Raw genomic sequence first — 24413 nt, forward strand, 5'->3', positions numbered from 1 at the left:
ATGCATTTGATCTGTATTTGACTTACATTTGTGGTTTGCATCTGGAATGGTGTTAAGCAACCTATAAAAATATTCCTCGTACCCTTAGTTTGCTAGGTCTGTCCTTGTATTTGTCATGCTGTCATCCTTTAGTCCACCACTTACCGTTAGATTATTTCATGCACAGCAAAGTAGAMAAGGCAGCAGTGGCTTTTGATTTTTTAATTTTCATTTTTAGATCCAGTCTTTTTTATGCATCTTGGAGACAGGRAAAAAGGAAAGAAAGGAGAAAAATTGGTTACTAACTGGTTAATTTAAAAACATTAAATGTAAATTTTGTCATTTATATGCATTATTTGCTTAAGCTAGTAAGATTGACTGTACATGAAGGATCAGGGAAGAATTTGTACACTCAGATAGGTTGCTGCCATGGTTAACTGAGTTCTAGGACATGACTCTCATATTTTACTGACACGTTAAAACTTAGACAGATGTTAATTAATTTTCTGTAATACGTATATTCTAAAACTCTTTTTCCAAATCTGACAAGCCTCTGAGTTTAACACGAGAGAGCAAGCACACATTTTCCAACACGACTAGCAATGTGCCATACTTGGCATGTGGGATAGAGATTTTCTGCTGTCCTCAGAGTGACTCTGTAGGATGGTGCAAGCTGRACATCAGGCTGAAAATACACTCAAGTAAGACTAAGCCAGAAAAGCTACRCAGATAGTAATCCAAATGTGCAAGCTCAGCCCTAGAATGAATCACTAAGGCTGGTTGTAGCCAGGATCATGAAGCTGGAGTGAGCCCAGAAAACGTTTTACATTTGAGAAGTGTCTGCAGTCCACATTACAAGAGCCRCACAGGAATTAGCCTTCCTTGTGGRTKCAATAGGAAATGCAGTAGCTGGCTTGCAGCGTAGCCACTGCACAGCTCTCAGAGCAGATGGCTGTGGAAGAGACAAGAACATTCATAACAGTGCCAGCAATATTCAGTGTTGCTTCCTGGGAAACCTCACCAGAGCAACTGCAAGGCTACTTCAGCTGTCTGCTCCCAGAGCTGTTTGTGGCAGACCTGCCTGACAGTGCCAAATGCAGGAGCCAGGCAGATAGCCCCTATCAGAGCAGTTAACCTTTGCACGCACTGAAACCTGGTGCCATAACTGCTATGAGAATACAAGCACAGAGGCTRTTCCTGGAGATTCCGTGTCTGTGTTGTAGTCCTATCAGGGAGATGCGAGTGGGTTCTACACAYGGGAGCTTCCCTGGTTTGTTTGGGGTACCCTGAGACAGGAGCTGCCCCCAAGAATCCACATGTGAACATCTCAGATGCAAATCTGGGTTGGTGCTTTCGTGTGCGTGGCTGAGAAACCCCCCACCGGCCTGCAGATCACAGGGGCCTTGCCAGCTCAAAGGGGCTTGTTCAGGGTAGGACCTGACTCACATCTTCATTTTTATTTCATTTAAGGTTCTTKATTTCATTTCAGGGTTACATTCGTCAGTGCCGCAAACATACAGGAATGTTCACCGCRGCCCAGTTAAGCACCATTTTTGGAAATATTGAAGATATTTACAAGTTCCAAAGGAAGTTTCTGAAGGATCTTGAGAAACAGTACAACAAAGAGGAGCCTCATCTAAGTGAAATAGGGTCATGTTTTCTTCAACATGTACGTTGAAACAGTTGATTTTATTTATGAAATTAAAAAATATGATAATAAAAAGCCAAGATACCATATTAGGAGAGGATTTCAGTAATGAGTTCTYCTTAAATACTAACCTGGCAGCATTTTAGGATGTCAAGTAACTTGCAATTAATTAAACACTTGTTTTAGATTTCTCCTTATCTTTAGCAATCATATAAGTTTGTAAACAGTTTTAAGTTTCCTGTTCAAAATGATCACAGATGAGCTGAATTATTTGCAGGGATCTCATATTCAGCATGCAAAAACTTCATAAAGACAWTAAGGAATGTAGGTAGTGGGGAAATAGACTGTGAGTTCTTGACATTCTTGCTAAGCCTATAGCTGTCTTCCCCAAAGAGAAGTACTTCTTGAAGTGAGTTTGATTATCCCAACTCAACAGAAACCTTTATTTCTGTGTTTGGAAAAAGAAGGTACATAGTTTTGACAGCCACAAAGTWGATTTCTGCATACTTCCAAGGCTGATCAGCCTGGGACCAATGTAGAAAATGKATTACTTAATCTAATTATACATAATAGATGTTACAAAAATAGCTTTTCTCCTTTATGGACAAATACTTTAGTAAAAGTGTATTTTTTTTTTCAATAGCAAGAAGGCTTCGCTATTTATTCAGAATATTGTAACAATCATCCCAATGCCTGCATTGAACTCTCCAAACTAATGAAGCAGGGCAAATACCGCCATTTCTTYGAGGCCTGTCGCTTGCTTCAGCAGATGATTGACATTGCCATTGATGGTTTTCTTCTCACACCTGTTCAGAAAATCTGCAAATATCCTTTGCAGCTTGCAGAATTGCTCAAATACACCACTCAGGAGCACAGGTGAGAGAACTAAAATAACAAATTCTGTAAAAGTAATAAYRTCTAATTACTCAAGTTTTCTGGGTRACACAGCACTGAAGCTTTTGAGATCAGGAACAAAACTGCCATGGACCACGATAGGGCATCAGGAACAAAAACAGTATCTGAAAATGCAGCACTGAGAAGGGGGGACTGAGATGATACAAGATAGAATAGGTCAGAGGGAGAGGGAAAAGAAGATGGTRCTGAAATAGGATGCAGGGTGCCCTGTGTAATTCAGAGTTAAAAAAAAAAGGCCAGTGGGTCGAAGAAATCAAGGAGAAGGAAATCCAAAGAGGTGCGAAAGACTCATAAAAGTTGTGGATCTAGGAAAAAATAAAGAGTGCCTTAGAAAAATAATATAACCTGAGCAAGCTTGGAGGTAATTTTTTTAGAAACTTAGTAATAATAAACATTGCCTTAGTTTGCACTGAAGTCCTGATATTAGGCTTTCAGCTGGGATAAATAAAAGTTGAAGTTGCTGATTATTAGCATTTCTGTTATACCTCTGAGCTGATTAAATCTTTGACTAAATTAGGTTYTATCTCTGTCTATCTTTTGTATAACTCCAAGAAAAATGTTCCATTGTGAGCCCTGTGCTCAAATTCCAAATGCAGCCTGAGGCAATGCTTCCTTGGTCAAAGTCTTTACTTCTTTAACCTTGAGAAAATTCCCCTTGGAGACCACTGGATTTTTGCCAGGGGCAAAATATGAGGTGTGTGAAGCACTGACATTTAGATGTAAAATGCCTCCATTCAGTTCTGTGACTGCCTGGGAAGTGCTGCAATAACAATTGCYAACAAGAGTTTCCCTTTCACTGCTTCTAATTTTAGAAAGGTAATTCTGTGAGCTATTAAACCTGCAGATAAAGTGACAGCGAGGTCTGGCCACCTTCCATCCACAGTACCTGTTTTCCTTTTCTGTGGCACACCATCCAGAGATGCCTACAAGCACAGACAGCTGCCCACTGTGCAGAGAAGCTCACAAACAGGCAGACTTAACACACATGTGGAGCCCTGATAAAGCTCCAGCCAGCTGGGAGTTTTGGTAACATTTTGTTTTCACCAAACAATTTAAGTTCCAATGTGCACAACCTTCTGTGAAGGCCACAAGTTATGTAGCTAATGTGGAATAAATACTCACCAACAAAGAAGGAACTGAGATAAGGAAGGGCAAGAGTAGCAGTATGGATGTCATGTGGTCACCCTCTGGGACATCTCCCTGATGTTTGTAGGATCCTGTTMTTGTTAATCTCACTTTTTGTATTCAGTGTGGCAGAATACAGTTTCCATAGATATAAATAAAGAGAGGGGAGAATGCACACATTCAGAAGGGAAGCACATCCATCAGCAGCAGCCAATGAAAATAGGATCTGAGACAGAAGCAAATAAAAAGGACAGCAAGGTTAACCCCTTGGCAGAATTTATTTCTGGTTCAAGCTGTTTTCTGCCTCTGCAAAAGGTATTCTGATAATAGAGGAAAARCAGCTGCTCTGCTGGGACTCTTAAGGCAAGAAATATGTCTCCTCCCTTCTCTTTTCTGTAAGACTCCTTTTGAGGAAGGTGAAGGAGTGATGGATGTTATTCCAGCAGGGAAAAAAAGTCTGCCTGCTGGTTGCGGAGATTCATAGTCATGATGGGATCTCAGGAAAGAAGGAGGGGAGCAAAGCATTGGAAGAAGGACAGTAGGATGGACCTGAATTGATTGCATTAGTCCTGAAGCAGAAAGAGGAAGGTGACCATCATGGRTCTCACCATTTGTCCCATGGAAATGGGATGCTTTCCTAGTATTGTCTCCTTTAATTCGTCTCTCTTGTGGCCCTGTTCTTGTGTTCCTCACTTACCCTGTTTGGCGTTGCTTTTGGTATTTTTTTCTGTTCACCTAGCATTCCTCATTTGTGTTCATTGCCCCAGCCACTGAGAACAAGAAGGAGAAGATACAGTTGTTAAGCATGATTAAAGGAATGCCCTTCCTAAAAAATCTCACTAAAATCTTGCTGAAAAACACAGTCCTTTGGTGAAATGTAGCTATCCCTGAGATCAGTGGCAGTTCTACCTTTTTTTCAGTAGAGACAGTGTTGCAGTTCATTAATCTCCTCTGCCTAGTTCCACCAGTCTAATAATTYGCTCCTGGACAAGCCCAGAAGTACAGCAGCACTGAATTGAACAGGCTGCTGTGTGGGATTTGGGATAGCAGGAATCAGGTTTCTCTTATTTAAGTACCTGAGTAGAGAGATAAGTGGRTAATTTGGGTTAATGCTTCAAGCGCTGTAGTTGCATCATGTTCATGGTTTGTGATTGCATCATGTCCATTGTACAAGTGATCTTTAAAATGTGCCTGCCTTTCACAGTGATTATAGCAACATAAAAGCTGCATATGAGGCCATGAAGAACGTGGCATGCCTTATCAATGAGCGAAAACGGAGACTGGAAAGCATAGACAAGATTGCACGTTGGCAAGTCTCTATCGTAGACTGGGAGGTGAGTGTCAGCCTGTGCCCTTCCTGGGCAAAGGTACTGTGTACAATTCTTATGTCCCGCACAGGACATGTCTTTGTGCGTAGGTGGTTGTTTATGGTGTCTACTTTTCATGTGGTCATTGCTCAGTYAAAAGTCCATTTGCTTCATTTGTGACTTTTCTGTTACTGATTAACCTTGTTTATAGTTCAGGAAGAGGAGTGTGTATTAACATGGACACTTGCACTTGAGATGAGATGGATCTTTTAAAAATGCTAGACCTGTTGCATCTCATTTGGAATTTTGGTAGTTTTCTCAGAAMAGGAACCTGTTTCACTGACTTAATTTTTTCCTTCTGTTTATGCAGAAGTAAAAGTAGAGCAGAACCACATTGATTGCATTTGCCTCTATGGCATCATTTACATTGTGTGACATTTTCAAATCTAGTAATAAAAATACAAGAAAAGTGGGAGAACTTAAGACTTCATTATATAGTGAGACTGATTAGACACACAGTAAGATCTTAAAATAYTATTAACTCAGTCTATATCTATGTATCTCTATATCTATATATCTCTATATCTGTCTATCTTCCYAGGGACCAGATGTGCTAGCCAGAAGCTCAGAACTGATCCACTCAGGAGAACTGACCAAAATATCAAAACAAGGCAAAAGCCAGCAGAGGACTTTCTTCCTTTTTGACCATCAGCTTGTCTTCTGTAAGAAGGACTTGTTGAGAAGGGACATCTTGTATTATAAAGATCGTATTGACATGGACGAGATGGAAATTGTGGACACTGAGGATGGCAGAGACAAAGACTTTAACATTAATGTCAAGAATGCATTTAAGATAATAAACAGAACAACAGAAGAGATTCATTTGTTCTGTGCAAAAAAACAGGAGGATAAAAGGAGATGGATGGAGGCATGTGAAAGTGAAAGGAGAAGAGTTCGAGAAGACAAGGAAATGGGTGAGTGGACAATTTAGTCTCTAAATAGTGGTTAAAACTTTGCTGTTCTTGGAGTTTTGTACAGATGTGCACTGACATTTAGCTGTACAAGTGAAGTCTATTCAGGTGTGTTTGTTCTGCCACTGTGGGTCAAAGGTCTAGGGCAGTTAGTGTCACTCATATGGTTCTGTTGCATTATGGAGCAGAATGAGAGATGAGATATGACAATATGCAATTCACAAAGACCAATCAATAATAAAAATCCATCTGAAATCTTAGCATTTTTGTATGAATGATTGGCTAAAGGTATCTGTTGGTAAAGGACATTTTTTGACACAAAGTCGAGCAGCAATAATTGTAGATTTATGCTATCTGTGTCACAAAGCAGCACCTTCTGTATCTAGAAGGCMTGTGCAGTTGTATGGTATTATTAATTACAGACCCAGCAATAGCACCACTGAGCAGTGCACAGAGAAATGAAGCCAAACTTTGAGAGAGCAGGAAAAAGGTAGTAAATCCTAGGATCAGTTTTAGACCTGCAGCCTGTGGGACACTCTAAGGACAGTAGCAGTGTACAGTTAGGATTGCTTTTTTGGTTTTGCATGATTTCATGCTTCCTTTAAGATCAGTGACAAAAATGCCAGCAAAATTCAATTGGCAAAACACACACAAAGAAAGCAGCAATACTAAAAAACACCCCAACTCTTTTTACTGTTTCTAAAGAAGTAATGTTAGTGCCTCTGTGTGTGTTGGTTGCATGAGAACTTTTCAATGATGCTCTTCAGGCTTAGGCTTTGGACTGACATCAGGTTAGCTCTGGAAGTGCAGTGAATTGGATGATACAACTCAGAGATTATTAAAACTTAAACAAGATGCCAAATCTTATACTCCATGTTCATGTGAAACACCTGGTCAGAATAGTAGGAAAACAGGAATAACCCTTACATTACAAATGTAAACCTTTTGATCTTAGTGGCTTTCTCTCGTTTGATACTGTTGTAAGTATGACCAAAATAAGGCCTCTTCTATATGTATTTCAGATAGTCCATAATAGAAGAAAACACAAGTTTGCCAATTACTTCTCRTTTTAAAATCACTTTAACCCTTACCCATTGCACCAACTGTTGTAATTAAYCTCTGCCATGCTGAGTCTAGAGAAAACAACAAAGGAGCCACAGCTAAGCTTCCCTCASACTTTTCAAATCTGACTCTTCCCCAGTACTGAACATCATGGTGTGACATTCAACAACTCATCATCATTGGGCACAACACTGATGGCTTTCAGGCCTTGCTCTGTGTAGAGCTTGCTCTGTCACCTTGTGCTCACAGGGATGGGAGGTAGCTGCCCTCCCTAATTCACCTAAACAGTAAAAAAGTGGATATTGCAAAAGGGTGAAGGTGAGCAGAAGCTAATAGAGCAAGGCTGAAGATCTGATGATAAGTGTCCACACAATCCCTCTTACAACAAAGTTACAGTTGGCCAGTATAAAATGAGAACAGTAGTACAGTCACTACTGCTGAGTAAAACACAGTTCCTGCACTTTTGTAAGCAGAACTGAGCAAAATAAGAAAAAGTGAACAAGTGAACATTTCCATTTCTGTTTCCATCCTTTCTGAGAAGAAGCATTCTTGAGCTCTGCACCTCCTCCTGGGTAGTTACTTCATAGAMCACTGGGAGAGTATGTAGAGCAAGTTAAATGCTGTCTTTGAGGAAGCTACTGAGGCTTTGCCATGGGCAGCAACAGGTCTGTCTTGGTGTTACCATTTCTCTGAAGTGTCACTGCTGCAGAAGTCCCCGAGCAAAAGGAAGCTGCAAAGGTGCAGCAGCTACCRCCCTAAACCATTTATTCTGCTGGGACCTCATGAAAATCAGCATATGATATTGAAAAAAGTAGCCATTCAACATTGATGGTAGCAGTGGCAGTGAAATCTGTCATAATAGCACTAACTCACTAACCCCTCTTTAGGGATGGGTCATAAACTCCCATCTTGCACAAGRAGGGTCCACTGCGCTTGATGCTCTTCAGGCACAGTGCAATATAGTGACCAAAAAAATCAGTATAAAGAGAAACTCTGTGTTTGATAATGGCATATAGGCACATGCAGTCTTTTCTGCCCATGCAACATCCAGCCTTCTGTAAAGTTGCTTTTCAAATGTTGCAAATCACTATTCTGTTGTACCTGATTTGAGACACATGTCACGAACCAGCAGAAAGATAGTTAGGTTGTRATAGCTAATGTCCATCTGGTCTTGTGAGTCACAGGGGCTTGGATGTTTTCTCCACTAACCAGGAGACTTWTCTTTCTAAAATTTCTTCTTTTTTTGGCATAATTGAACATTTCCTTTAGCCAAGACCAATGGAAAGATGCCAGTATTCTCAACCTCAGGTTTAAATTTGTCTTGTTGATTTTGTAAGCTATCTTGCTGGACTATACATAAAGCCTCTAATCTAACCAGAGGAGAAATAATACTCTTTCAATGCAGAACTGCAAATGRCATTTTACTTCTATTTTCAAAGACACTTTGGTGAGTGAGTCATTGTCTCCCAAACCATATCTAGCTTTTCTTAGCTTTTATGAATATATGAGAGAAAAGGCCACAGCCAGAAAATCCTTCTCCAAACCACTAATAGTAACYCTAAGAAAGTGGCCTGATCTCTCTTGATGAAATCACTTTCATTTTTTCAAATCTATTTCCTTGTTTCTGTAAAGGAAAAAAAAATCCTGCAGAATAAAATGAATTTCTGCTTTGGCAAAATTATGGATGTTTCAAGTWAATAGGGTGAATGTTTATAACTTCCTCAAAAGTTCAGTATAAAAAAGTAAAGGGAGTTTTAAATTATAGAGAAGTGAGGGAAGATGTGAAATGGAACCAAACCAGACACTTCATTCTGGCTTTGAATCACACTTCTGTGCTCTTTCTGTGCATATGAGTGAAATGAGYGCAGCCTTATGCACAGCATGAAATGAAACAGCGTGTGCAACCTGTTGTCACCTTGTGCAAATGTGACATTTCCATGTATCTCAACTGTGTTGTGTACAGGGAGAGGAAACTGGAGTGCCTGTATCTGGGCTCCAGACAACGCCAGTCTCTGGTGCCAGCTTTTAGAAGATGTCTGTCATCTCTGTACTCATCACAGCTCAGTCATATATCTGTCACATGACAGTAAACACTGTTGCCCATGTGTTCCATGTCAGTTACACAAGCATGTGAACAGGTGCATGAGAAAACCAAGTGAGGGATCCAGCCCCAGTCTGATGCAGCCAAAACCACATCCCAACCTGCTTCAGCATCTGGCAGGTTTTGTGATACTCTCCCTTGAGTGGAGGGAAAGATGACCAACTTGTACTACTGCAATACAAGTGACTCTAATTTATTACCCCAGGTTAGCTCAGAGTGAGTGAAAAACAAAGGAATTCTGCATTTTTGATATTTTATTTAGTGGCTTGTCRATTTCAGAAATGTTAATTTACACTTTAAAAAAAATGCTATCTGGACTTATCTATCATTATCCCAGTGAGAAACTATCTTTAAGTTCATATGACAATATAAAACATACTCTAAAAACTTTGGGTGTATTACTACTAAGATTTACTAAAAATTGTTTAAAATATAGTTTACTTACTTRTTTTAATCTAATGTAATCAAGCATTAGATACAGTATTTTTGTACTAGTGGATTAACTTACATTTTGATGTAGGTATGGAAATCTCAGAAAACCAGAAGAAACAAGCCATGCAGAATGCCCGTAAGTCAAGGCAAGGAAAAATGAAAGGTGGGTGTTCAGAATTGCTTTACCTTTACTATGYTCCAGTGACCTGTTTGTTAGGGATTAGCACAGTCTGGCTGTAGCTGAGTTCTTCAGTCTTTTGAAAGCATTTTTCATGGTTCACATGGAACTAAATAATTGCCATTAACCAGTATTTTCATATTAAATTCCAGTGGCTCTGTAAACTGCCTCCTAAATCAGCTCCCTGAGCTTTGAACAGACAAGTCAGTATTCTGTATATTAGAAATGAAATGCTAAAGCAAGCTGTTTRTTTAAGGTTGTGAGGAATGGCATGAAGAGGTTAATTTAGAAATGAATGTTACTGATCCCTTCCTTTGCTTTTATTCAAAGAGCTTGTTCTTCTTTACCAATTCTGTGCCTTCATTAGAACGTCCTGATGTTCTTTTTGAAAGCTRCATTGTTACATTATTTATGGTAACAGTCAAAATGGCTTCCTCTGACATCTTTTTGGAAGGAAGGATGGACTAGAAGCTTGTTTATCAGGAAATGGCTTTTTCATTCATTTCTTCTCTCAGAAAATAATCACAACAGGAACATTGCAACAAACTTTGTCCTTTTCCGTCTTAAAGTCAAACTTGGACAAATCTCCAGTGTGCTGAGAGAAAAGTGRAACAAGATTGAAGTCTGAGTTTAGGAGTGAAGGGGTTGATGTTAGGTTGCCTTCTGTTGCCTGAGATTAATATTCTGAAAGCATTTTCTCTTTATCAATCACTAGATACCCATAGAACCTGTGTGGATTTTCAGGGGAGTGGCTGAAGTTTCTGATTAGGAAATTAGGTTCAGAATGCACAAAACTCAAAATCTTAAGAACATTAACCCAGAAAAATATATTCCAAATACAGTATTTCTGTTGGTAGCAGTATTTTACCAAACCATACTCTGAGAGTGGATATCTGGAGTACRAATATCTGCTGTTTGAAGTAATTCCTTTGAAATAACAGAATTTACTCGTGCAAATATAGTCCAACTATGTGAAACTGCTTGTTCTTGAYAGTTCTGTAATGTTATTTTTACTGGTACTGCTGTCTTCTTAAGCCAAATCAATGCAGCAACTAAAAGTCAAACATCAGAAAATGTGACCTTTAGTAGTTCTTGCATTCAAGATCATGGCAATACCCATTGTATCTCCTGGCCCTGTGCTTACATTTCCCTGGCTGACTYAGGTGCTTTCTCCAACTGTTCCTTCTGCAGGTGTGAGCTACAACGGGTGTCCCGTGCCCCCTCCACACCAAACCCTGCACCCCCTTCACCAGCGACACATCACTGTGCCTACCAGCGTCCCGCAGCAGCAGGTCTTTGCCCTGGCAGAACCCAAGCGGAAGCCATCCCTCTTCTGGCATACCTTCAACAAACTCACTCCCTTCAAAAAGTGAGAGACAAGGACCTGGAAGGACATAAGCAGAGGGGGACACTTAATCCAGAGGAGGACCTTGGAGACAGAGTTAAGCTTTCTTGAGATCAGCACATCTCCCGTTTTGGWGGCAGAACCTTGGGTTCCCTTGAGCCAGAAATGAAGCCTTTTTCTGGGATAAGAATGAAGTTTGTCAAAGATGCTCTGAAGTACATATTGCCAAGTCCAGCATTGCTGATGAAGAGCAGTCTCTCTTCTGACAAAGACAACTTGCTGTTACTCAGAAGCAGCAGTATTTGATCTCTGTTTCTTAGTTCTGTAGAAGTAGTAATGGAATCATGCAGGTCATTGTAACATTTCATTTTTCTTTACTGTGTRTTGATGGCCAAATTTTGGATGGGGAGGAATTTTTCCTTAGGGATATATCAGCAAGGAGTCTCAGTAGAGTTTTCTCCTTTCTTCTGCAGCACTGAGCACAGATCACCCATTAAAATCAGGTGGAGATATCCCATGTAATTACCCAGCTAATGCAGAATTCAGTAGACCCTAATTCTTCCTGTCTTTTTTTCTATTACGTTGCCAAACGGCAGGAGAACGTCTCGCAAGGCCTTACCATATTCCAGATTGGAACAGGGAAATTTTATTGTGTCCTATAGAAACCTGAACAGAGTGTGAAATGGACTGTAAAGATATGTGCATTTATTGCACACAARTGGAAACAAGAGGAGCCCAGGGCATCTCAGATTGATTAATTTCAATCAGAGCAATATACTACATGCATGTATGCTCTTCARTGTAGAGCTTTTATATCACTTTTCACACATTTCTTCACCTGGGAGGCTCTTCTTTGTATTTCCAATATGCTTATTTCTCTGTGTAAAAAATACTTTTTTATTTTCTCATGGAGATAATGTGAATGTACAAAGTCAGAGGTGAGACAGTACATGGTGAGTGCTGGCTRTGTTACATAGGTCTCACACTTTTTATTCATATAGATGGACTTAGAAAATGAATAAATAGTAATGTAAATAAATTGAAGTGGTTTGGATCCATGCTTCTTGTACAAAGTCAATTGACAATGGGTTTTGACCAGCAACTTCTTCAAATAGAAAGAGAAATCCTTACTGCAAGAGACAAAGAAATCATGKGGACCAGAGATGGATTTTTGTCTCAGTGTCATCAATCCCCATTGGAAGGAGAGGAACCTGACTCAATTAAGGTCAGGTATGGTCAGCATATGCAATCCATGGTTTGCATAGCTTCAATTTGTCTATGACATGAAGTTGATCTGGGAGATTAATTTCTAAAAAGCCCTCAGGAAGAAAGAAGATCCTGATATCTATAGCACTGATAATTTCTGCTTGATAGCTCTCATCAAAGATGACAAGGCTGCTGGGAATATGGAAGGAAATAAMGACTCAATATGTTTCAGAACTGATTTGCTATGAATGTCTTTACAATACTTTATCCTATGCTGCTGATTAGGGGCATTACCTGATGATTAGGATAGATCCAAGGGTATTCTTTGRCAATGAGCACAATCAGCTTTGTCATGGATCTGTAATATATGGAAAACTAACAAGGGGCTAGAGGCCAGACATCTTAACAACAATGTAAAATGCCTTATTTTAAAGATTTATTTGTTCCTACTACTACTCTATACCTCTATATTTTTATTTATCATCAGTGTTGTGAAGCCCACTAGTAACTAGATTTTGTGATTTGATAAYTTTGTGGCCACCTTCTGCAAATCCCAGATTTGTGATTTTGATTTTAAATTACATCTTTTGACAATTGTACGTTTCAAATGCCTTGTGTATATAGCTCAGCAAAAAGGCAAAGTCTGGTATGCTCAGCCAAATTGTGCCCTGCATAGTGAACTTCATTGCTTGTGCTTTCCCATAGCAATGGGTGATGACCTAAACCAGTTAAAAACTGGAAATGAACACTGACGTTTGTTATGATCCAGCTGAAAGAAAATGCATGGGAAAGTCAGTGAAAAAAGCTGCTTGTACGTTTCTCTTGATGTTTAAGCCAGCCACTGCTGTTACAATTTTTTGAAAAAGATAATTCTAAATGCTCCATTTAAACATGAGGAGCACACTTCCAAATGCGGGCATAGATGCACGCCCTTTCCCTCAAATAAATAAGCCTTTTGCATTTCTTACATACCCTTTTTTGTGGGTGCTTGCCACGTTCCGGCCTGCAAACCAACAAGATGCATGTATGCTGTGAGTGGAGATGATGCTTTTTATAATCACATTTTGAAAGACTTGTTCTAGGTGCAAAAGATCAGCTGAAGTTGGAATGCAGTGGTCACCCAGAAACCTCCCCAGCTGGACTTGAAGACACTATGAGATGCACACTTCCATATGTGTCTTTTCTGAAATCTTCCTTTTAGGCCTCGGTTCAGTGGGGTGTTGGAAAAAAAGGGTTGGGGATTTTTCTTCTGACATGTCAGTGCCCATGAAGGTTTTCCCCTGTGCTGGTGCTGGTGCCTTAGCCCTAAAAATGAACAGAAATGCTTGCATATGGTTTTGGATGCAGCAGGTTTTTTTCTTAAGAAGTGAATTTCAAAGAGATAAAAAGAAAGTATTTCATGGTGCAGATTACTCAGGACAGTTTYCATATAGTATCCTTCATATAGACATGGTTGTTTTGTAATACTCTCTCTGTCTTTGCAATATGAGCTTGCAACAGATTTAAGATCGAATACAGTAAGACAGGCCAAATTTATACTATGTCATATTATTTCAAACAAATTATAGTGAAATGAAAACACACCATTATATTATTCAACAATTTTAAGACAAATATTTACTTGGGAGTCACCCTCACATARGAGTCTCTGGAAAAGAGTCACAACTAAAATATAAAAGTTTGAATACTAGCAACTCTTGCCCTCATTCTCCATCTGGTGACAAAACTTGCATATCATCAGAAAGTTGTGATGGAAACATCTGTTCTTTTCCTCTTGGATGCTTTAAGTTACTATAAAAAATTCTAGGGCAACTACTAAGAACATTTGTGCCTCATTTAGATAAAGCCCAGCCAGAGCCTTCCTGATGGCCTGCTGAGCAGATAACCTCAGGCTTTTTGCATGCAATGCAGTAAAATATAATTGTCCTCAAATGTGTTCCCACTGAGTCAGGAAATTGCCAAACCATAATTGCATCCAACTCAGAGCATTTGATGTATAAAATAATAAGATTGTTTTACAAGTGGCTCTTGCCATGCTAAATTTCACATTGAATTTTAGTGGTCAGTGCAAGAACTGAGTTCAAAGGCAGACTTCTCAAATGTTCCATATTTTAGTTGTCTTTTGAAAACAATTACATCAACATTTTGGAGCCAAAGGTCTTTAGCCATAACTAASACAGTACCTTTTTCTGACTGCCTTTCTGCTTTTTTTTTCTATATGTGTGGCGTTTGTCTGTAGGAGATGCCTTCTGAACGATCTCTAATTTAAAACTAAGTGTTGTAAATACTAGGGATAACTTGCATATATATTTTATTTTGGTGTTTTGTAACATTTTACCTTCTGTAYGCTGCTTTGTGCATCTCACCCTCTGTGTATGCTGTTACACGTTGTAAATGAAGTGTCCTGGCTACARAGCAGAGGAGCTGGCTGTTGACAGCTGAAGTACAATGTATGGGACTGCAGTAGCTTGATGTGCATTTCTTCTGAAGTAACTGCATTGCAAGGTTTATTGACTCTTCATTGTTTGTCAAATGAATCTATTTTCTGGAAATAAGTACAAACTTACATTCCTATTATTTTTCTCCTGTTGTACATGTTTTAATTAAATAATATACAAAGCTGAAGTTCTTCATTTGTGTCTTACATAACTTTTAGTGMAGTTTAAAATTGTTGTGCATTTTTTATTGTCTACAAAGTTTACTTTGTGATGCAAAATTGTATCAACTGGCATATTTMTTTTAGTATTTTAAAGAAAAATGTCACACCCTTTTGGTTTCCTGGTATCAGCTTTAGTACTTCCCAGCACAAGTTCATTTTAATGATGACTAAGCCAGATTCTGGGATCTTAATATCTTTATTGTTCTTTATTCTGGGATCTTAATATCTTTATCTTTATCTGGGATCAACAATCTTTATTGTTCAGGCAAAGGCTGTCCTTGTTGCTGTCTCAGCCTGTGATTACTGTGCTTTACCCTGTCCCGGTAGAGGGTTCACACAGTACCCCCTTAGAACACAGGCAATTGCATTTCTGTGTTAATAAAGCTCCTGCTAACAGAGGATGGTGATTTAAGTATTGCAGTGCAGGTAAGGAGGATTAAATTTTATTGTCTTTGGAACAAAAGCAAAACCATTTAAAGGGGTTCACCCAAAAGGCATGCTCTGTAAATATGTGTGAACGTGCTTACCTGCCTGCTTGACAGAGCAATGGGCAACACAGCTGGGGATTCAACTTCTCTGATTCAGTGAATTTTTTTATATCTCATTATTCTAGCAGGGCAGAGGACCACATCTGAAAGGTGTGCCTGTGTCCTTACCACTCCAGGCTGTGTCAAAAATTACATTTTGCTGAGACACATCAGCTTTAAAAAAATAACATACTCTGCTGAAACCTTTAATCAGAAATGTTTTGGTGAGTTCAGATGCTGGCACAATAGTTGGTTTGCTAATTCTTTACCCCTCTTTCCTGTGTCCAGGCTCTTCTATTTCTTGGYTCACCTCAAAGATGAGAGCTTCTCAGGCCTCCCAAGGCGACTGCTGCTGTGGTGKGATGTGTGCTGAGTGCTCCAACGTTAAAGTGAAAGGCACAGTTTGAGCACTTAGTGAGATAGATTGGATGACAGAAAAACATATCCCGGGCAAACCCTGGAGCAGGATGTTGCGATCAATAGGCTTTCTAAGGACCCCGTGGTTCATCTGACCAGGGTGAGCTCATCTGTGCATTTCATTTTCTGCTTGGGTAGTCAGGCTAAATCCTGTACATTGTTCTGTACTATCAGCTTTTAAATTCTTTGAGARCTGATCTATCAGATGGAGCTTTTAGTTTGCACAGAAATAACACTGCCTGTCWTAGATTTTTTGTTGTTTTATTTAGGTTTTTTTCCAAAGGCTGCATAATGATCTGTGCTTGGCAACTGAGACAAGGACTTGGGCCTTTTCATGTCCCAGAATCAAAGGAGAAATGAAAAACTCAGCAATGGAAAACAGCACACCACATCRCTTGTAGGGAAAGTACACAAATTCTCCTTACACAAATAAATGTATTTCTAAATGCTTTACAAAATCTAGTTACTCTAATTATCTAGAGGATATGTAATTGTGAGAATATGACAAAACTGCATAAGCTGTCATCACAMCATGTTTTTTCTTAATTTTAAGTCTGTTTAGTTCACTGCAATCAGAACTTGCTGTCCAGTGCCAATGGCTGAGAACTTGCCTACTGCCACTATTAGGTATTTAGGCTCTGTTTTTAAAAAGCAGATGTGTATGTGTRTTTGTACACATGTGTTTACATCCAAACCTCCTGTATAGACTCCATGTGGCATCCCCAAATGTCGCTGCTGGCACCTACAGGAGGTTGCACCAGACAAGTGACCCACATCCATCACCCCTTCCTTCTGTTTACATTACATCCTACATTTCTGTTGTGCATCTTTGGGGTGGTGTGCGTGTGTGTGTGTGTGTGTGTGATTGAATGACACCTGGACAACATTTTATTTGAGTAATTTTAATCTTTTAAATGCTCAGAGTGGGACACCTGCAATGACAGCCAAACCACTCTGCAGACAAGCAGAAGTTCAGAGATGTCCATCCACATCACTGGAGTCACATCAGTGAAGTTCAGAAGGGCGGATCTGAGAGGGCAGAGGTCAGCAGAGGAAGGAGTACCACTGCTCTTCAAGGGCTGAGCTTCTCTCCAAAGAGAAACACAAGATGATGTAGAATTTATCAACTGTTTCTCCCAAGGATTTTTGGAAAGCTGAAACTGCTGAAGATGAAAGGAGCAGCCCCAGGTGCACCATGGCCTCTTCCTATAAGCACACCCCAGACTTTAGAGATGCTGACTCACTGAAAAAGAGTCCAGAAGCTGCTCTGCTAATAAGGTTAGGTATATCTCTATGACCATCCATCTCATGGCCATTGCAGTCATWTTCATCTCTAAAAAAGTTATTAGCACAGCAATTACTCTAAAAAAACCCTTCATTTCCTGCCTTTCAGATGCAATGCTTTTTAAGAGCAAATGATGAACTATTGCTCCTGTGTAATTATTTTCAAGGCATTATTCTGCCATGAGACAAGGCACTAAAAAGCAGCTGGAGGAAACATTTGTCTTCAAGGCTATCTCTACAGCACTTTACTCGGTTATCTGCTAAAAATGCATTAAACCAGTCTAACTGAAAAGACCATCAAGATAGAGCTAACTAATGAATGATGTTATTTTTAACTGGCAGAGTGGGCTATTTTTAATGACTCATTTATAAGTGAGAAAGGAGGCAAAGGATAAGCAGCCTTAGAAAATTTCAGATGGTGCTTAATGCGTAAAGAGAAAAGGACTGTTCGTTSTGGCTCTCGTTTCTTCTCAATTAGCACAACAATAAGGTTAATTTGACTACAGAAGTTAAGAGCGGCGGACACCATGTCCCAGGTTCAGGCCAGKCCAACACACCACTTTCAATACTGTGGTGTCACCACAGGGTGGTGGTGAAGATCTTAGGGAAAACTTCTTTTGATACGTGCAGAGCGCACGCGTCACATCTTCGCATGTGGGGACACCTTCAGACACTGTTTGCAGGCACTTGAACCAAGAAGGGTGAATTAAGGCCATTTCCTCTAACACATTAACTCCTGTTACTTTTGGTTTTATCCTTCACTGTTGACGATCAGCATTTAGGGAGTTGATGATAAGCTCAGTTCACTTTCGCTAGTCCTTAGATAGCAGCAGTTTCAGTAGTTTCAACAAGACACAGTTAAGAATTATGGCTTTTTCAAATTAGTTACCAACGATATATAATTTAGTGGCCCGATAGCTTTGACTGTTGCTTGAATAGCTAGATAGGAAGCCTGCTAATTACACATGAAAACTTTCTTTGTAATTCTATTTATTTACTTTAATTCAACCTTGTTACCTGTTTTCCATAATCAGCTAGTAATTCTAATGCCATGTTCTCAGCATTTTTGTTATAATTTTATAGTCTTTGTCCGTAAATCCATTGTAAATTACCTGATTCAGAAACAAACTTCATTACATATTTTAGCAGCACAATAATGGTATGAGACACACCTTCTATCCCACAAATCAACCAAGCTGTCAAAGGCTAACGTTTGTGAAATATATTTGTACAAAGGAACAAGGAAATCAAAGCCTTATTAATCCATTTTAACAACTTTCTTTCATGTAACAGTRGTAAAAGACAAAGTACAGAGCACTTAAGCTTAGTATTGGAATAAATAGAAAGATTCCACTTTAAACCTCTGTTTTAATTATTGAACAGCTCTCAAAATTTAATCACTGACCTTTGAGAATTTAGTGACCAAACAAGTGCTTGTCCTCAAGGCACATATCTGAGTGTTGCATTCCTTTACATGAAGCTTTTACACTCAGTTGAAAGATGCCAAAGAACACTGCAAGTACCAAGTGAATGAGGTAAGAAGGTCCTATATATGTAATGATGATATTGATGTCAGCTTGGGGAGTGCAGTGCATGTAAGGGGACCAAACTGTCTATTCTTCAGGCAAGAAACACTTCCTTACACAGCTGGGAATGGGTTTTCTGTAAGTGGACAGCTGAGGATGTCAGACTTCTCTGTGGGATGCATCATATCCTAACAGTGTCATACAGAGCACTTCTTCCTTTTGCACTCTTCTGGAGTCCTTTGACTAAGGCAGAAAATGTTTGTATACCTCAGAAGTAGCAAATGTTTTATTGATTTTCACCTTTCTTTAGTGCCAACCAGCAGCAGCAAAGTGGGATTTTTCTGGTGGGTGATCACACATCTCTAAGTAAAGCCACTGGMAAAGACACCATAAATCATTTCAGTAATGGTTGCAAAATGGGGAACTTATCTGAACACAGAATAGAAGGATTAAGGAATATGTCCAAAATTAAAGTCTTACTCTATAAATTAGGTCAGGGGTGTAATTATTCTTATTGAGGACATGCTGGTGTCTCTCTGCATGGTACTTGTGTGCATTGTTTCATGGAAGTGAGAAACAGTCCTAAAGAGATTGAAGAGAAGACATTATTTTTTCGTCAGTAACAGTTAATATTTCAAAAGGAATACTGATCCAATTGTGTAAAATTTACTCATTCTAACAATCATTTTTACCTGTTTAAGTAATTAATCCATGTAGCTCCTGTGCATTAGACATTTATGGATATTAATTCCAAGTAAAACAGTTATTAGTTTTGTTGCTATATGCTCTTTATTCCTCAGTCTAATCTCTTTCCAACAATTGCTCTTACACTCAATGAAACCAGCTGTGTCCAGAATGTCCAGAATTAAGTCTTCATRTATTTCAACAGGCCTATATTAAAAGACATTATATAAGAGGAAATTACTATCTTTACTGAAAAAATAAATATAAGCTGAACTTTTAGTCACGAAGTTACATGAATTGGGAGAACCCACCTAAAGACTTGTTTTTGCCAAACAACACTCTTACTTGATCTCTCACACCTTTGCCCTCTGACCCCTCCTCGAAGGTCATTCAACTTATTAACTCAGTAGGGGACTAGCCCCAGTGAACAACAACAACAACAACAATAATAATAATAATAAAAAGAAATAAAAAGGTGATTTCTTTGTGATTAATGTGGGGATTATATTGCCTGAGCTTACCTCCCATGGCACCATCTCCTGGGAGATGAGAGGTAAAAATGTGCAGTCACAAGTAGGTGCAGGGAGAAATGCAGATGGAGAATTGTGTAAAGCTAATGTTTTAAATGTATAATGATGCTATGACCGATATATCCATTAACTAATTATTTAAAATCTCACTCAGTAGTCTCTAGGACTGTAATTAATGCYATATAGAGATTTATAAATAAAACAAAAGAATAAACATGGTGAAAACCCATTTCCTTATTTTCCTCCCTCTACCCCCCTGCACTCCCTTCTATGGCAGACTTAGGCAGATGTATTTTTTCTTTCTTAAACATTTCAGCCAAAACAATAAAAGCTACCTAAAGAATGAAAAGCTGGATTGTACTGCTGGCTATTGTAGTCAGCACAGCAGAAACACAAAGACAGGAYGTCTGCACCCAAGGGTATCCTGGCATCCCTGGCAATCCTGGGCACAATGGCATACCGGGTCGTGATGGACGTGACGGGTCAAAAGGCAACAAGGGAGATACAGGTACTACCTTCAGAATGAATGATTYAGTGTATCAAATGCAATGCCATTCACTCCCAAATTTGTCTGTAGTTTCTCGGGATCAATGGGATTATTCTGCCAACCTTCAGACATTTATCATTTACCTGTTTGAAGAAGGAAATATAAAGAAAGGGTTTAATAATATAAGCAAGACAGAAAATACTATGGAGATGTCAGGCTCATGGAATAAAACAGAAGGAAAAGAGGCTTTTCCTTCTATCATGGGAATATTTTCAAGTCTATTTGAAAATTTTGAAGGCTGYAAACCTACTTCTACTCCTCTACAATAGAAAGTGTATTTCTGCATAGAGCTTCAAGCCAAGTAGACACAAAAAGCAACAACTGATACCTAGTTTGGTGTAGCAGGAACTATGCAGTGGGAAGATGTCTTTTTCTTATCTGAATTTTGCATTTGTAGGACTTGATTCTGAGTGTGCTACTTGCTGTAACTCAAAAGTCACTAGAGTAAGTTCAGGAATGGAGACTGTTGAAAAACAATGTAGGATTCAGGTCTGCTCCAGCAGGCTACAATAGAGATTTGTGTGAGATATCAAAGCCAGGGATAATCTCAGCATCCTAAAGTTAATAACCCTCATAATACTTTAAGCCTTAGGTTAATGATGGCCCTTGCATCCAAGCTGGAATATCAAGGCCAGGGTTGAACAAGGTGATAAATCTGCAGGCATGTGTACATATAAYACTTCATCATCTTTTAAATACAGAAAGAAATGAAGATTTCCATTAGCCTCTTAATAGGCACATCCATTTAACTGACCTCTTTTTCTATATGCAAGGCTCCAAAAGGTCTGAGAAATACAAAATCTAAAGCTTTCTTATTTTCATTTATCTTATATATGCCCCTCCTTCATGCCAGTGAGTTATCACAGGATACCACTGGATTCTGATAAAGTCCCCARCTGTTTTTCCTGAATTAGTCTGTTATGATAACTGCACTGACTATTCTTTGAACAAAGTGAGGCGATTATACAATTTTTTATATTCTATGTACATACATCATTGTGGTTTAATATGTGAGAATTAATTTTGTTCCTTACCAAGTCAGTGAAATATCGGCAGTTGCTGGGATGTGGCCATTGTGCAGAAAACTGCTAAAGAACTGTCCTCTGGTCCATATGACTGGAGAGCTACTCTTGGAATATGGTTACAACCAAACTCACAATTCTTTTTTTGTTCTGTTGCTGCACTCTGGATGCAAATCCAGTTATTCAGATGACCTCTTGGTCATCTGTACTACCAACTCCTAWAATTGCTCCTTTAGAGCAATGGAAAGTCCATGTCATGCCGGGTACAGGGATCAAAAGTGTGAATGCCTTTCTCAGCCCTACAGGAAATATTATTCCACTGTAATGTTTCATTAGCATCAAACTCCTGTATGTCTGTTCTTGAGGCAGGAATTTAYTATTCATAGAACCACAGARTCCTTACAGTCAGAAAAGRCCTCTAAGGTGGTYRAGTCCAACCATTAACCCAGCACTGCCAGGCCCACCACTAAACCATGTCCTTGTTTCACTGCTGGGCTTCCTGTCCCTGCAATGCTTCTTGCTGAATGTGGCTTCCTCACTCCATTTCCATGGATGGAGAAAAAAACAGGACAAGAAGTTTTCACACTGGTGAAATGCAAGGATATTGCAACTCTATGTATCTCAATAGCTCACTCTTTATGCCAAGGATTCCTTCTGTGCCCAAAAAGCACCATCCTCAGCAGAGTTTCTGTGCTCTCTGTCTCGCTCTCCACCAGATAAAAGTACCAGCAGTGGCACCCTCTAAAAGTCAGAAATAAGAGTATGCTTTTTTTGTTTGGCTAGGCTTGAAGAGGAAAGATTAAAGAAGGGCTCATCCCAAATTTTCTGGTAATTTGTTTAATGAAAATCTGGCTTTTTTTTTCTTTCTGTACTAGGTGAACCAGGAGTTCCAGGCAGTCCAGGAAAAGATGGTACCAATGGAGAGAAAGGCGAACGAGGTCAGGGAAGAAGTGTTTCAATTTATTATTTGTCTATGAATTGCTGCCTTTGTGAACTCATCACAAAACCTCATCTGTTTTCAGTTCATTGCTGCTGATAAATTCTCTCAATTGTAAATTGAGAACAGCAGACTGTACAAACAGCATTTCTCAYAACACGAGAAGCCAAAGGCCCTTGCACAGAAATGATCAGGTTCTTTTCCTGATGGATTAAGCATATGTTCTTTTTGGTGTCTTTTGTCTATCAACTGTGAAAGTGCCTTTCACATCATGAGATCTTCACCTTCAAAACCTTGTGCCAAAGGATTTTTGAGGGCTTTGATATTCAGACCAAGAGTGGATGAAGGAGAAATAAAGCATGGGGTGGCAAGTAACCAGGACAAAAAGCCATTATTTGTGCTGCAGTAGCAAGCTAGGTAACCCAAGAAAAGTTTCATCATGTGGAAATTATAGAAACATGTGGAAAGCAAGTGCAGGCTGTTGTCAAAAGGCTGTAAACAAGTATTTGGACRGATTCTGCTTTTGCATGAGATGATGTGAGCTGTCAGTGTTATCATCAGCCCATAGATAACCTTCCTTTCTTCGAGCTTATTCTTGCTGCTGTCAGCCAGAGCACCTGTTTGTTAACAACAGACTCTTCAGACATTATGCTTATCCTACACTTAAATGTAATGAGAAACTGTGCACAGTGAGCACAGTAGGTACAGTGGTGACATACACCTGCACATAGATTTCCTCATGCTGAATCTTAATTTGTGCCTTCCAATGGAAGATCACAAAAAAGTTGTGGGGTTGTTTTGTTCTGTTTTCATTATTATTTGGTTTTGTTTTGTTTTGCTTTTTTTTTTTTTTTTTTTTTTTTTTTTTTTTTTTTTTTTTTTTTTTTTTTGGGACTAACGGGACTGTTGAAGAGAAGGGGAACAAAGGAGATAAAGGAGAAAGAGGACCACCTGGGAAATTTGGACCAAAAGGATTTACAGGATCAATGGGTTACAAAGGCCAGAAGGGAGAGCTGGGACTGCAAGGACAAAAGGGGTTAAAAGGAGACATTGGACCCATAGGTCCAAAAGGGACAAAGGGTGAAATTGGCCATCCTGGAAGAGTTGGTTTCCCTGGRCCGATTGGCCCAATTGGTAATCCAGGTCCTAAAGGTAATACTGGAGGTATAGGGCCACAGGGTAACCCAGGAGTTCAGGGGGAAAGAGGCTTGAAAGGAGACAGAGGAGATAAGGGGAATGTAGGTGCCCCAGGAATCCTGCCAAGGAGTGCTTTCAGTGTTGGCCTTACAAGCACCACCAAGTTTCCCCCTCCRAACCGCCCTATCAAGTTTGACAAGGTGCTGTACAACAGTCTGAATGATTTCAACTCAGCGACCGGCAAATTCACCTGCAAGCACCCCGGTGTTTACTATTTCACCTACCACATCACTGTCTACTCAAGGAACGTGCGCGTAGCTCTCGTTAAGAACGGCATCAAGATGCTGCACACGATGGACAGCTACCAGAGCGGAGAGGATCAGGCGTCAGGAGCCGCCATCCTCGAGCTGCAGGGAGGAGATGAGGTGTGGCTGCAGGCCCACCAAGGAGAGGCTTTGAATGGGCTGTTTGCAGATGGTGATGACGATACCACCTTCTCTGGGTTCCTSCTGTTCAGCACCTCTGACTCACTGGAGCCGCTGCTGTAGCCCACCCTATAACTCCACATTATCCCTGAATGCTGCATGTCCATGCCCTTCAGCCCTCCCTGAGAAAGTTGATAGCTGCTGGACAATTTCTATTGGATTCAACAGAAAATAGTTCAGGAACAGCTTTCTGCACAAGAGTGGACAGCTCTTCAGAATCTACAGTGCTGGGCTTAACACATTAGTGGTTTGGTGACTGACTGYAGGCATTCACAGGGCTGTGTACCCCAGCTGTGAAGAAAAACGTTTTAAAAGAAAGTGGGATGAAATAAAAGACAGAAGTTGTGGAATTGTGTGGGTTCCTGAMGTATTATAAAAACAAGAAGCAA

The 24413-nt window shown here is 39.6% G+C and overlaps 2 protein-coding genes across 6 annotated transcripts in view; both read left to right on the top strand.

Annotated features, from left to right (window-relative positions):
- SPATA13 (spermatogenesis associated 13) overlaps positions 1-14890 on the top strand; it is a 71674-nt gene extending 56784 nt beyond the window's left edge. For all 5 annotated transcript variants that reach the window (XM_057366724.1, XM_057366725.1, XM_057366723.1 and 2 more), the window contains 6 exons: positions 1469-1648; positions 2271-2503; positions 4872-5001; positions 5576-5948; positions 9629-9703; positions 10910-14890. In XM_057366724.1, the coding sequence (XP_057222707.1) occupies positions 1469-1648; positions 2271-2503; positions 4872-5001; positions 5576-5948; positions 9629-9703; positions 10910-11091 (1173 nt within the window). In that variant the 3' untranslated portion in view covers positions 11092-14890. The remainder of the gene's footprint in view (positions 1-1468; positions 1649-2270; positions 2504-4871; positions 5002-5575; positions 5949-9628; positions 9704-10909) is intronic.
- Positions 14891-20227: 5337 nt separating this feature from the next.
- On the top strand, positions 20228-24097 carry LOC130573877 (complement C1q and tumor necrosis factor-related protein 9A-like). Its single transcript, XM_057366658.1, has 3 exons — positions 20228-20404; positions 22341-22409; positions 23300-24097. The coding sequence occupies exons 1-3, from the start codon at positions 20239-20241 to the stop codon at positions 24085-24087; spliced, it is 1023 nt and encodes a 340-aa protein (XP_057222641.1). The 5' UTR covers positions 20228-20238; the 3' UTR covers positions 24088-24097.
- The last annotated feature ends 316 nt before the right edge of the window (positions 24098-24413 follow it).

Source organism: Malurus melanocephalus, unplaced genomic scaffold (assembly GCF_030028575.1).
Source record: "Malurus melanocephalus ecotype Western Australia unplaced genomic scaffold, MMel_1.1 scaffold_70, whole genome shotgun sequence".
NCBI classification, from domain to species: domain Eukaryota; kingdom Metazoa; phylum Chordata; class Aves; order Passeriformes; family Maluridae; genus Malurus; species Malurus melanocephalus.